Source organism: Hippocampus comes, unplaced genomic scaffold, assembly GCF_001891065.2.
Source record: "Hippocampus comes isolate QL1 unplaced genomic scaffold, H_comes_QL1_v1.1 scaffold195, whole genome shotgun sequence".
Lineage (NCBI taxonomy): Eukaryota > Metazoa > Chordata > Actinopteri > Syngnathiformes > Syngnathidae > Hippocampus > Hippocampus comes.
Genome location: NW_017806076.1, coordinates 879,211 through 893,020, shown reverse-complemented (window position 1 = coordinate 893,020; position 13,810 = coordinate 879,211). Strand labels below are relative to the sequence as shown.

The 13,810-nt window shown below is 43.4% G+C and overlaps 1 protein-coding gene across 5 annotated transcripts in view; it reads left to right on the top strand.

The window, feature by feature from the left end:
• arb2a (ARB2 cotranscriptional regulator A) overlaps positions 1–13,810 on the top strand; it is a 168,987-nt gene that overhangs the window by 109,527 nt on the left and 45,650 nt on the right. For 3 of the 5 annotated variants that reach the window (XM_019894608.1, XM_019894611.1, XM_019894606.1), the window contains one exon: positions 453–537. In XM_019894608.1, coding sequence (XP_019750167.1) covers positions 453–537 — 85 coding nt within the window. Of the gene's footprint in view, positions 1–452; positions 538–886; positions 913–2,262; positions 2,557–13,810 lie in introns of those variants that run through there. The other 2 variants (XM_019894609.1, XM_019894610.1) reach the window with 2 other exon arrangements.

Here is a 13,810-nt window from a genome sequence, read left to right as displayed (position 1 = left end):
CCGCTTTCCAGATTTTCTTTGTTTTCTTGCATCTCCATTTTCTCCTCCGTCTCCCTTTTTCGACACGTTTTTATCTTCTTTTGTCATATCTCAATTTGCGTCAAAGTGGTTTTCCCTCTTTCAGCCCGCGCTCACCAGCCACTTCATTAGGTACACCGGCGCAGTCTCATCAAATCCATTCCAAGAGCCGCTTCAGAAATCCTGCCCTGAATAGGTGTCTGTATTATTGATTGAAGAATCCTCTTTGGATGATGCAGATGGTTCCTTGGCATTACGGGGGCACACGCACAACGATAAACAACCGTGATATGGATATGTTATTAATACACTTTATTGCCGGGGACCTCATTCACATTTTGCATTTATACCGAATAAAATGTAGAAATGTGAGTTTCATGTCCTTGGTTTTGGTTTGTGTGTGTGTGTGTGTGTGTGTCTGTGTGTCCTCGTAGCATTGTTGCAACTGGGTCTCAAGTCCAGAGCCTTTGGACACACCGCTGGACTCCATGCTCCCAGACTGCCCACGCGTCTCTGCAGGTACCAAATCGAAATCACTCACACAGTACAATATTGAGGATTTTGTCGGTAGATCAGGTCCAGCTTGGCTGTTTGCACTCCAACTATTGTGCGATCAAACTATTACAAGATCGACTGAGATGGATCTTTCCCCGAGAAACTGAAAATTGTGTCAGATTATTTCCGAAAGCAAATCCACAGTGTCCTTTCACATACGCAGCCCCGTTCCGTTGGATTTTGTTTCTATTTCTATCATCTCGGGCCGCACCCTCTTTTCCTCTTTCTTTTTGATCATCCGCTCTCTGGGCAACAACGCTTAATCCGCCCCTGTGGTGTTTGGCTTCCTGTCCCCGTGCCCTCTCTGCGGCAGACTGGTCTTGATGATGTCACAGCCATCAGGAGAATGTATCCTTAATGTAGGATTAGCGATGAAAGCCGTAATCCTCAACATGACCATTGATCAGAGATGATGATTGCAATGTGTTGGAGGACGACTGACATATATCCTCGAATTCATGCGAAAAGAGCGCGCCGCTCAAAAGGACATTCAAGCTTCATGGAGTGAGGAAACCGTTCCAACTTTTCAGGGTTGTTTTCAGCCTCGCGTGGATGTGAAAGTCGACACACCCCTAATTCAAATGGCAGGTTTTTGAGAAATGATCAAATGAGACCAAGGTGAAGCATACTAAAACATTTTCCATCGTAACTGTGACTGATAATCTGTACAACTCATTGAACCGCAACACATTTTCTCCCATGTGTTGGAGTGCTGTCAAGTGTTTTTTTTTTTTTTTTTTTTTTTCGTGGAACCCAGGTTGAACTTTTTGGGTCATAAATCCAAACCATATGTTTGTCTCAAACACGACAATGATGGTGGCATCATCATGCTTTTTTTGGGGCTTCAAATGGAACTAAGAGGCCAGTTACAAACGGCTACCAATGTAGCAAGTGTGCGTGTTTACAAAAGGTTTCATTGTGATTGGTTGATTCTAAACACAGCCACATTGCCAGTTATCAGAGGGTGCGCACACTTTTTCAACCTCTATCTCAGGTTTTGTTTTTTTTTCTGTCAGTTGACTGTACATTTTACATGTTACAATTCGGGTGGACAAGTTTGAAATTATTTATCATGGTCCGATATAGTTTTTTATTGACGAAAAAAACTGGCATTTGAGGAGAAGTTTGTGTACTTGGTACATTCACTGTACGTATCTCTTGTATGAAATGCTCGTGGAAATGTATAGGTCGTTTTTCACATGCTCCACATGTCACTGGATTCCTCTCGAATGCCGCTATCTCATCTCGACCACTAAAGCGCCATGTTCCGCGTGCTGCTGTGTGGGCGGTACGTCTCGACATCTAACAGTGAATCAGCCACTTCAAATGTCAGCTAGCCTCCGATAGAAAAGCCATACTGTATTTCATGTTCAAATGTCACTTTAGCCGTGGCGTTTAATGCATCTTTAAAAAAAAAAAAAAAAAAAAGCAGCAGTTTTGAGTCCAGATATCCCGGTCCCTACGTTTTCCACACATGCCGTGACTGGTAGTATATGGTTGGGAGCACCAAACCATTTGACACCACGTCCATCTGTATGTGTACGCTATTGACTTGCGATCTATTGACTTTAACCGAGCTGAAAAGATTCCAGGCCTGTTAACAAAGCTGCCAACTCAGCTTGTCTCTGGTCTTTTGGAAGCAGCTTCAGATGTCAAAGGTTGATTCGGTCGTCTTTGTGTCCTTGGCAGCCCGGCAGGTTCGCAGGCGGCGGCAATTGTAGCGAAAGTCGCGGCAGAGCAGCAGAGGTGACGAGGTTGAGGGAAGGCTGTCAGGGCACCGTGGCCCTGCACTTCAATCAACAAACATGCAGTCACCTCGTCTGCTGCCGTGAATTGTCCAGTTGGGGTTGCTATGCAAATAGTATGCGGCATGTTTGTGTCTAGGTGGGGGTTGTCCGTGTTCAGGCGATGGAGTTTCTTAGCTACAGAAAACAGCTGCTTTTTGTTCTTTCAATCTCACTTGGCACACACACACACACACACACACACACACACACACACACACACACACATCCACCTGTTCCCAGTAGCAGTCTGTTGGAGATCCTTAAAAAATAAATAAATAAAAAAAGTTCTATCCGCTCGAAAAATGTACTTCTTTAAGTTCAACATCACACATTAAATGACACCAGAAACACCGCTTTTTCATAAAGCAAAAAGTAGAATAAAAATAATCCTCTCCAACAGTTAACCCTATTTGAAATAATGGCAAACAAAATGTTCAAGTGAATGTTAGTCAGCAGCATTTTGTATTTTATTTTACTGTGTGTGTGTGGGGGGGGGGGGGGTGTCAGGGCGGGGAATATAAATTTTGGGGCTATGTACTTTTCATTGGGCAGTATTGAGTAAACTCATGCAAAAAAAGCACTGCAGTGTATTTCCTCATAAACCCCCCAAAAATGATTTGAATTGGATTTTTTATTTGTCATTTAAAAAAATATTGATCCTTTGTCTTGTGGAGTGTGCGTTGATACCTCCCAACACAAAAATTGTTGATATTTTTCCATTTTACTAATTTTCTACTCGACATTTTTTAGATGGTGTCATGAATGAATATTTCACAGCTTTAATATTTTTCATACGGTCACCGACAATTATGTTATTTTCAGTTTGTGTGTATCGTCAAACAAGTAGAGATCTCTTATCACGAGACGCTGATGCATCCAGAAAGTAGTCCGGTTCAGTCGTAATACATTGCTAAACTTTTTTACTTATTTTTTTTTTTTTGGACTACAACTGGATGTCTGCAACGACTCCAGCAGTAGCCTCGCTCTGACAGCCTTCAAGAGAAACAGGTTGAAAGGCACGTCTTTGCTCCTTCTGCCTCTGCATCCGTTCCTCTCTTCCTCACTCGCTTCTCGCGCCATCCATCTCCCCTCCTCCACATCCATCCCGCCTCCGTGTGTGCTGCACTGATGATATGATGACTGTGTTCTCCATGCTCCAAGACTTTGAGCCCAAGGGGAGGGAGGGTATGTGGAGAAAGTGTGTCGCTCGTCATCGGTGAAGCAGTGTTGCTCCACTGACACGCCACTCGGACGGTGCTTCGAATTTCCTGGAGAGGGATGGCAGAGCATTTCCAACTGCAGTGTCCGTTTCTAATGTAAATCCATTCAAACCTGGACCTGACTTCCTCCCACTTAAATGAAAGGATTTATTCTCACTTCATTATCATGTTTTGTTTTTTTTTCTGAATGGCAAGACAATTTGTTCCCCATTAAGCTGTCGAGACCAAACCTCAACCTAAATGTTTGCATATTTGCTTTATGCAAATTAAGTGGAATCACTACTCGTGCTGCTAAGCTGACATTAAAATCAGTTGGAAAATGGGATGGAGGGAGGTAAGCTCTTCCAAAAGTGTCACTTTGAGACAGGAAAGAGACTCGGGCAGAGGGATAGATGATTGAATAGAGAGGGAAGCGCTCCAACTCACCATTTTGAGCTCTGCTGTTACCAATGCTCACTTTATAGACCCGCTTCTTCTGGTCAAGACCAGGCTTCGGTCTGTTAAAAAAAAAAATTTTATATATATATACTCATACACGCTCTTCCTGTCGGGTGATTACTCATTGTCCAAGCCGATTATTAATTACAACGGCTTCGCTCTCTGTAGGTAAACATTGATTAATGGCTAACAAAAGCAAGTTAATATATTACCTGTTCTTTAATTACCAAATGTGTGCCGTTACAAGTAGCCTAACACACTGCAGTAATTAAACCTAATGAGCCTTGATAAGATAATGCCATCTTTTTTAGGACATGATTTGAAATTGCCTGTACCTCTAAAAGAATTTTTTACATGCTGATTTTTTTATTTTTTATTTTTTTTGGGGAGGGGGGCGGTGGCGGGGTCATTTTAGATTAACCTGGGGACAGATTGAAAAGGTGAAATTGAAAATGAATCTGATGGCATGACGGTTTGCCTTTTTTTTTAACTGTGCATGAACGTTAAACCCTCTTTCGAAATGTGGTTCCTCCTCAGGACCCAAACTTTCAAAATCGTACTTTGCAAATGTGTATTACCATCAGGAACACAACCGCCCTTGATCTGCTTGAGTAGCCAAAAAGCTCTTTACCCCCCAAAAGTGCTGTCCTTTGTCTCTGATGGTGGCCCAATTAAAATTGCGCTGTTACCCATTTTGGGCCCTTCACCTAAGACTGCTCCAGTACGCACACATATACAGTATATTTGATTTCCACTTTAGCTTTTACGGTAACGCGCACCTCCCTGATCCATGCACTGTTGACCGTGAAACATCTTTTCGCTGTCTGCACCCCTTCCACACACGCGCACACACACATACATAGACTGATGTTTGTGCGATGACTGACTCCAAGAGGAAACTCAGGCTCACTCGAATTAACCCCACCCACCTTCAACATCTGTGTTTTTTCAGCTTGCTAATGTGGAAGTCCGCTCAGTGCCCTCAATCGGCAAACTCATATTTTTACAAATGCGTTTCAGTGTTTTCGTAGCCCAACGGCGACACATTGACGTGTGTAGCAGGAAGTAGACAGGTAAACTCTGGGGAACCGGACTCTAACCTCTGGCCCGGATTCACTGGAACCGTCTCAGGCTTGGATTCGGGTCACAATTGTTGTGCACCCTGTAGCAATCACGAGAACAATATTATGCATGTACTGAGGATTGTGAAGGCTGATGTGTGGCAAACTGCCCATAGATGACCTTACTTGTGAGATGAAATCTTGCTAGAATGAGATAAAATGTCGTATAAGACGTAATCGTTCATGATCATGAAGGGAACGTGCCTTCTGGGTGTTGCCCTTTGTTACTTGCTGATTTTTGCAATACTTTGTATTGCGCTTTCACAACAGCTGCAGCTGTAACAAAGTGCTTTACAGAACAGGTAGCATAAAATAACAAAATAATACAACACAACACATAAGACACAGACACTCATGCAATCTTCACGACTATTCCTGCATACGTTTTGTTGTTTGAAGCAGTTCTCGATGGAGGAGAGAATCAAAGTGTCATTTCACCAGTGGATCATGTCATGCTCAAAATGTCTCACACGTCTGCTACAAACTAAGTTTGAAAGTGAACACAAAGCTGTAGCGTCCAGTGACGAAGAGAGCGATTGGTTCGGTTCACTTCTCGCGTCCCATGTAAAATCCGCTTCAATTCCAAGCGGCGACTCTCAGTTCCAAATACGCATCCACTATCCGCTCTATCCTCATCCTTGGCTCCAGCAGCCATCCATCCAGCGGCACCAACGTAGGCTGTCCAACAGCGCCGACATCTGCGCTAAACAAAACGGGGCTGTGAAAAATGCTGCCTATTACAGGCGCAAAAAAACACAAGCGCCCCGGTCCTGTCCAGCAGCAACAGTCAAATAGCGCCGAAGTTCCCCACCTCAAAATCCAAATCAGTGCCAGGAAGGCGCACCCATGAGGGCACAGATTCTTCTCCTTCAACGAAGGGTCGTGGCCAAAATGCTGAAAACAGTCCACATTGGTCCACACGAAGGACAACAAACACCAAACAAGAGACAACAACAATAAAAACGCAAAGCTCTTGAAGAGCTCTTGACGACGGCTGACAACCACGGTGCCATAATGCCACAAAGTGTAACTTTTACTGCAATCTGTGAATTAAAGAGCAACATGAACCACTTTGACTGTTTCAAGAACGGTACATGTTTGGGAGAAAAATCATCTCCTATTTAACCGGACTCTTATTTTTAGATGTCAGAAACAGCCATTTTCCAAACCCTGCGAGCTTTATGAACATCATCAAAAACACATTTTCCCTTTCAGTTTTCCACCCTAACAAGTCATCATTGCTGTTAAGCGAACTCAACTTGACTTGGTCAAGTTGGTCCCTCGTCACTTTTTCCAAATGTCGGTCAGAGTTGAACAAAAAGGAAATAGAGAGTTCACTGAAATATGATACGATGACATTTTTTGTTCTCCAAGCCCCAGAAGTGCATCTTACCTTCTTTTGACCTCCTTTGTCTCTTCTTCTCTTCTGCGAAAGTTGCTGCAGCAGTTGACTTGGAAAGCAACTGACGCAATCGAGATGCCCTGCGTCCCTCTGTGAGGTCAGGCTCTTATTCCATGGTGACAAGGCAATCTGATCCATCGTGCAAGTTGCCTTTCTCATGGGGACGTTTCCTTTGAATCAAACCGCTTTGACGGACTACTTTGATTCCATTCTAGGCAACTGTCCCTGTTTATTGATCAAGTCCAGCGCTTTGATTCATGCCCGACCCGTATCTTCCCCGACATCTGGATTATCAAAGATATGCCGTCATGGTCAATAGACAAGCCCCTCGCTACATGACCAAGACAAGGGTGCTGCCATTTCTTTGTCTTAGCAGACAAACGAGGAGGATGAGGGTGATCAATATGTCAAGTTAATGATTGTCCAGGTGTCTCAAGGCTGCATTTGAAATTCACTTTTAATTTGTGTTTTGGGTGCGTAGTCGTGCCTGACTGGCCTCCTTTGTATAGTTTGCTGGTATGTTACAAACCAGTTCTCAAAAAGAATGGAGTGCACTTCTTCGGCAAACTTCATTGTTAACATTTTTTTTTTTTCCTCAGACAGTTGTGTTGTATTTGGATACACATATTTAACACATTTTTTTTTTTCCGCTTGTGTGAGATGATTGTTTTGACGTGAAAATGGTATTATGGGCTCTGGCGGTTTTCTTCCCCTAATAGAGCTTGAAGCAACTCATTTTCTGAATAGATGAAGCCCACTTGCAATGTCATAGATTCTATAGCACGCACTTCAGTCTTTTCTTTGTGAGGCAACCTCCACGAAAGTACTCAAGAAGAAATCTCATTAGAGTCACACCAGCTATTACAAGGTTCACCATATATTCATTAATTAATGTGTGCGCTCGGTTTAGGTTGCACGTGGCCATAAGAAGGACATGACGGTATAAGAGCAACGTTGCTTTAGCAGCATTCACATCATCGTCTGTTGTGATTATGCTAAATACAAGGATGTTGGCAAAGCTCAATCCGCTTTCTTCGGTTCGACGCCGCATTCCGTAAATTGTCCTTTTTGTACTATCGTTCTTTCTTTTACCGTAAACATCATTTGAAGCAAGAAATAAAGCAGTGGTGGATACAAGCTAGGAGAAAGCCCGGTGCGCATAAATGAAAGTTCAACAAGGTTCAATGAAACACTTATACAATTTGCTGCAATATAGTGAGGCCTTATAATCTCATTATCATCTTAGTGCCAGATTTGCCCATGAGGACTGTTCTGTATTCACTTTTATTAGCTCCTTAAGATTTGTCCATTTGTCCTTCTAGTAGCCGCCCCTCAGCCAATCACTGGGGCACAATCTTTAGTAATTATGCCTCTCCTTCTCCCCCCCCCTCCTCCCCCGCTTCCCTTTTAAATTATCCACTTGCTTTTCTTACTGCTTCAGATTTTTTTTTCTTTTGCCAAAGGGCAAATAGAAAACAGTTTACACAATTCTTACGATTATATGCTATTATGAAGTCGTCGTGTCCACTGTGAGTGAAGAAAATGTGGTCCCGTGGAGGAGGGGTGGGGGGGGGTCTCTGACTTCAGTAAAAACCAAAGAAATGTTGATTTCTTCATTTTTCTCTCTGTCAATACTGTCTTCCTTCTCCAAGGACATGCTTTTGGCTCTCTGAGAAGCCGGGGTCAGGTGGGGGGGGAGTGAACATACTGTAGTGGAAACAGTAAAGCTGGTCACGAATCCCCAAGCCTCTTAGCTGCTGCGGGTAGTGTCCATCCGTGGTCACACAGAGGGCATCCCCAGATTAGTGCTTCGCGGACATGGATCTCATTTGCCCATATGGCCTCTTCTCATTGAGATGATATAGGCTGTAATCCGCCCAACCTTTACCCCATGACCTAAACATGTGGCGAACCACTTAGAAGAAGAAGAAAACATAAACCTTCCAACACGTTTGACTGCTTCTCTACTGTAGAGTAAAAATGATTGTGGGGAAAATGGGCTCCACTCTTATTTGCGTTGGTCGTATTTGAGTTAATCTTGACCTTGATCAGAATGTCTTTTGCCGGTTCTTGCCAATTTACGAATATACAAACACGTCAGTCAGTCGAGAAGTGACATCATTGCATCCTCAATTCTGTTGACTTTAGGCCGGTTTGAAGTTCACTGCATGAGGTGAAATTAATCCAATAAACCACCAGTGGGTCACAGCAAATCCTGACCAGGGCTAGCATTCGACGACGAAAAATCAGCCTTATCCTAAAATCTTTGGGTATCACTGTGGGCTGTTTCACAACACACCTTGTTCTCTTTATTTTCTCAGGGGGTTGTGACAAAACTTTGTCTGATATTTTTAAATGTACAGGATGCCGTTCGTTGCGCGAGGAACATGGCGACCTTTACTTGCGTTTGCAGTCCCGATTAAAAGATGGCAAAACAGCACGCTGTGTTGCACTCACCAATCCTCTCGATGCTGGTGTGACTAGTGAAATGCACATAATCCTATTTTCGCCTATGTAAAGGGTTCCCCATAGGTGCCACCATAAGGTGAATTTAGTTAATGGGATCAAGTAGATTAGTGTAGAGAGAGGCTAATCTATTGAATAATCACACGAGAGTGTCACTGGAAATGCAAGTTCCTGACATCCCCAGCACTCCATCATGTTAATGACAACACACAAATTCAATGGGGTTTGGACATCCTTCCTTAGTAAATCTACCAGGCTTTTCGCACCTTGAAAGCCTAAAAAATCTGCTATTGCTTACTTTTTTTTTTTGTTTTTTTTTTAACAAGATTCAAATTTTCTAATTAGTTTTGAAGCAAAAGAGCCTGCTAAACTGACGTGAATTGAAGGCGGTGTTATTCTTATGGTTCTGAGTTCATATCACAGTGTTTAGCTGCTAATTAAGTCATCCACGCAAACATTGTCAGCCCAAATGTTGTGACGATCTCTTGCTGTGATGTCACATCTGGAAAACAGTTGATTGGTGTGTGGGTGTGGGTGTGCGTGTGTGTGTGTGTGTGTGTGTGTCTGTCTGTCTTGGGAACCTAAAACTTTGTTGCCTCTTAAAATAAGCTTCTGTAAACTTCCCCATTTTCACATAATGAGGTTGTAATTAAATGCGTGGTCAGCATATTTCTGAGTTTATAAGACAGAACTCGGACAGCCACTGAGATTTGTCTCGCTTTGACCACAATACAGAAGACATCTTTGAGTCAACATCATTACCCTTAAATGATAATTATTTGTTGTTGTTTTTCCAGAGCAAAATCCATCTCGATGTTTTCGTGAGCACGTTGATAAAAGTCCAAGTTACCGCAGGTTTCAGCGGCGGTTTTGAGTCAGCAGCTGTGACCTCGCTCTATCCCGTGTGCCGCTTATTGACAGACAGAGACTTTATTAACCAACCAACTCCCTGACAGGAGACAAACAGCTCGCGAAAACCAATGTGTGCTCCTATTAGAAAAACATTGCAATTAGAGGATGATTCCACACACCCACCCACCTCCCCTTCCCCCACTCTAAGGAACACAGAATACAGAGGGGCAAAGCAATAACATAGCTTGTTTGTGGTCTTGGAAGCAGCAATTATAAAGTGCTTGGAGAGTTGTTGTGCATGTTGTGACTGTGAGTAATGAGAGAGGCTGTGCTGTTGTCTCGGTGAAATCTTCGGCTCCTGATCCTCAGCCCTTGTCGCTGCCGCCTCCTTGATATGTTTATCCACCGGCATCCCTCTGACCGTCACCGACCTGTCACCGCTTTAGACAGCCCGTGGTGACCTATGACCTCTGTCAGCTGACTTCACCGAAAATAGTCTCGAGCTATTTGGCTGGAGATGTATCTTAATGGGTATTTTGCAACTTAGCGTAACAACTCGTAATCATACACGACGTCATGCCTTCCCACTCGTCTCTAGCTCTCAGAGGGTAACCTTACCAAAAAATAAGTGATTTATTGTGTTTTAAAAGGCTCAAACTATATTTATTTTTCTTTGCAGAGCAGTTCTGCTAATCAATGACTTAATTTGAGGGCCAACTGTCTAATTGTGTGGAGTTTTTTTTTCAGGTTATTACCAGGCACCTGAGGCAAAGGTTTTATTAAACAAGAAAATAATGACAAGATAATGAATGAACACTTATTTTTCTTTTCTTGTGAAATCAATATTTTTTTATATCTTAAATTTATATTGTGCAGAGCAACAAAATGTTCTTGTCTTGAAGCGAAGCTAGATTGAATAAAATAATACAACAACAACAAAAAAACAAACAACAACAATGTAGTCAGAAATGTAGCCTTTTCACCGTGGTGGTGATGATTACCTGCTTAGTTTAGGAGCAACTCCGCAACATGTTTAGCCGCACAAGTAGCCAGCTGAAGCGTTGCTAGCTAGCTGGTGTGGCGCAAGTAGCACAGAGCTTCCCTCAAACGTTGACTTCTCGCAGTCGGTGTTGTGTGAGATACTGCACGTGTGTGCGCCGAGCCCAATAAAGCGTTTTGGGACTGTATCAGCGGTTGATTCTCGGTTTTGCTATTCAATGTGTTTTGTGGATGTGCAAAATGGAAATTTTTCATCACGAACCAGGATGTGAAACCACTTACTTCAAGCCTTGCTGTAACTTTATACTTTTAAGATAATAATATCCCTCTGATAGTATCACACAAAATTGAATTGGTATCATCTGGGATAATTTCATTTGGCGTGTTCACAAGTCAACACAGCGCTTTTGTTTACTACCAGTAAGTCGGTTCAAGAATTCGACCAGAGGTGTGTGACACATTATTCTCTTGTCCACGTACGTTTCAAATCCTCAGTTGAATGTCGTGGTTTACAAAGTGTGTTATCTCGTTCTCTTGGATAGCCCACCCGACTCAGTCCCTCCTCCCTCCTGCTGTTCAGCCAGTATGTCGCCGATCGGAGGGCTCACTTGTCAACGTGTACTCCCACACAAACTGCATGTGTGCACAGATATCTGCATGCGCATGGGAATGCTCAGCGACAGGCCCTCCACATGTACACACACTTACAGATACGCCCTTCCCTGATACGGGTGCACATTGATCAACACACACTCCAAGTTTGGACCGAGTGGCAGGTAACGCAAGTTAGTCCTCCGTAGTAGCTCATCTTTGAGCGTCAAGTTGAATTTACAGCAATGCGGTTCTGTTGTGTTTGCCTCATTAGAATTTAGAATTGTAAACTGTTATCTTTTGGGGGCGGGGGGGTTGTTTTTATTCTAGGATTTGCAGCATCGTCTCGTACTGACAATATTTGTCATCCAGAAGCAGAAAAGGCTTGAATTGTCTCTCCACCAAAATTCACGGTATCTTATTAAATGTGCTGCCCTGTTAGTCAACGTTGACAGTGTTGTATTCATTTTTTGGGGAAGCAACTGAAATATCTCAACGACGGAATAAGGTCAGACTGCTTGCATTGTCCCAGCACTCAGAGGGATTGGTTGGGTGCTTCTGATATGTGCGCTGTGGCCCCTATTATTAGCCTCGTAGTGTTGGCTGGTAAAGTGGCCGCCATTGTGAAGAGAGATTTGGTCGGTGCTTCAACTCGATAAGTTTGGTACATGATTACTGCCCGGCGGTACCTGGACTTGAGAGTGACCTGACTTACCCATTTTTCAAGATACAAGCCGTTCCTCTGCCTTTTGGGGTAGGGGGGTTCCGGGGAAACTTCTGAAGTCACAAAGTGCTAGATGGCGGCAAAATTCACAGCAATAAGAGCAAATATAGCGCAATGCTCTTGGATGCATCCAAAGCCCGTCCACCAATCATTATTCCATGTTCACGAGTCAAATTGACTGAGAAATGCTCTTCCACCTTTGAGACGTAAAAGGCTGTCATCAGTATTTCAACTCTTTGCATCCATTTGAATTCCTTTTGTTTGGCTTACAGAGTCATATTTTTGATTTACGAGATGATGCCATCTGATCTCCAGCGGCACTCACTCTCTTACCCCGCCCTCCAAGCAAATGTATTGGGATGAAAAAAAAACAACAACAACCCAGTCAAAACAGAAAAGACTAAATTGCCAGGAAAGGAGCCAGGTAAATGCTTGTGGCTTGCACTTTGTGTCGCAAACACTTCGCAAGTGCTAAGTGAGGTTGGCACCAGCTGTTGGAGCACAGTCTCGGAGAACTGGAGGGAAATGAATTGTGTTTGGCACCAGGCACCTATCAGGCTGTAATTAGTATAGCTAACATCCCAGATGAAGGAGTCAAGTCTAGGTCAGTGTAAAAAACTTCAAGGGTCTTAACGGGTAAAGGTCGCAGGCCAAGCCGTGCTCCCCCCAATCACCCCCCACGCCCTCGCTGAATATAAGCTCATGCCGTGCATGCTCAGATTTGCTGAAATCTGTGTTGAACTTTGATCTCGAGGTGTCGCAGTCAGTCACATGTCAGGCCGGCTCCCGTGGATCACTCTGGATGTGTTCGCGGTAGATTTTCTGAGTCGTTCCTGCTCCAGACTTGCCCAACACAACTAAGAGATTTAGTCTTGATAGCCTTTGAGGCTTTTGACATAGATGTTACATTACAGCTTAAAACCCATGCTTGGGATTCCTGCCCCGCTTTGGCCCCGGGATCTATGTTTTCCTGCCACACGGTCAATCGACGGTGATCTGTGTACCATACTGGAGGACGCCAAATATGTTTTGAATACAATTTCAGCAAACCTCAATGTAATCCTTTTTCGTATAAGGCAGGGTTTGTTGTGCTTGATCTTCATGGACGTATGCGTGTGTATGTGCGTGTGTGTCTAAGGGTGGATATGGGAGCCATGTATGCCATCCCTGGTTCCTTAAAAGACCTTTAATCCTCTAACGCTCGCATAATCTCTTCTAATACATTCAATATTAGTCGACAAATCACATGATAATAAAGTGATACGAAAATGTTTCTTCCGAATGACAGGGTTGCACCGAGGATTTAACCGTGGGCTTTAATCACACTTGACACTGGACATGTTTTGCTGACCATGGCCAAAGGTTTATGTCTGTCGATGGTCTATAACCCTCGAAAATTGGGAGCTCAAATCTCATGTCCCTCTTGACACAGACGTGCATCTTTGTTGACTTCAAATTACAGCTCTGTTGTTGACATTTCCAGGCTGGAATTGGAAATTGAAAATAGATGTTGTATTATACACTAAAGCGGAACCGCCGAATGCATTTCAGCACTGAGTTCATGCATTTTGGAATTTTTCACAACGCATCGTGTCCGTACCTTATGACGCAGTCCAATAGAAAGAATATGACAAGGG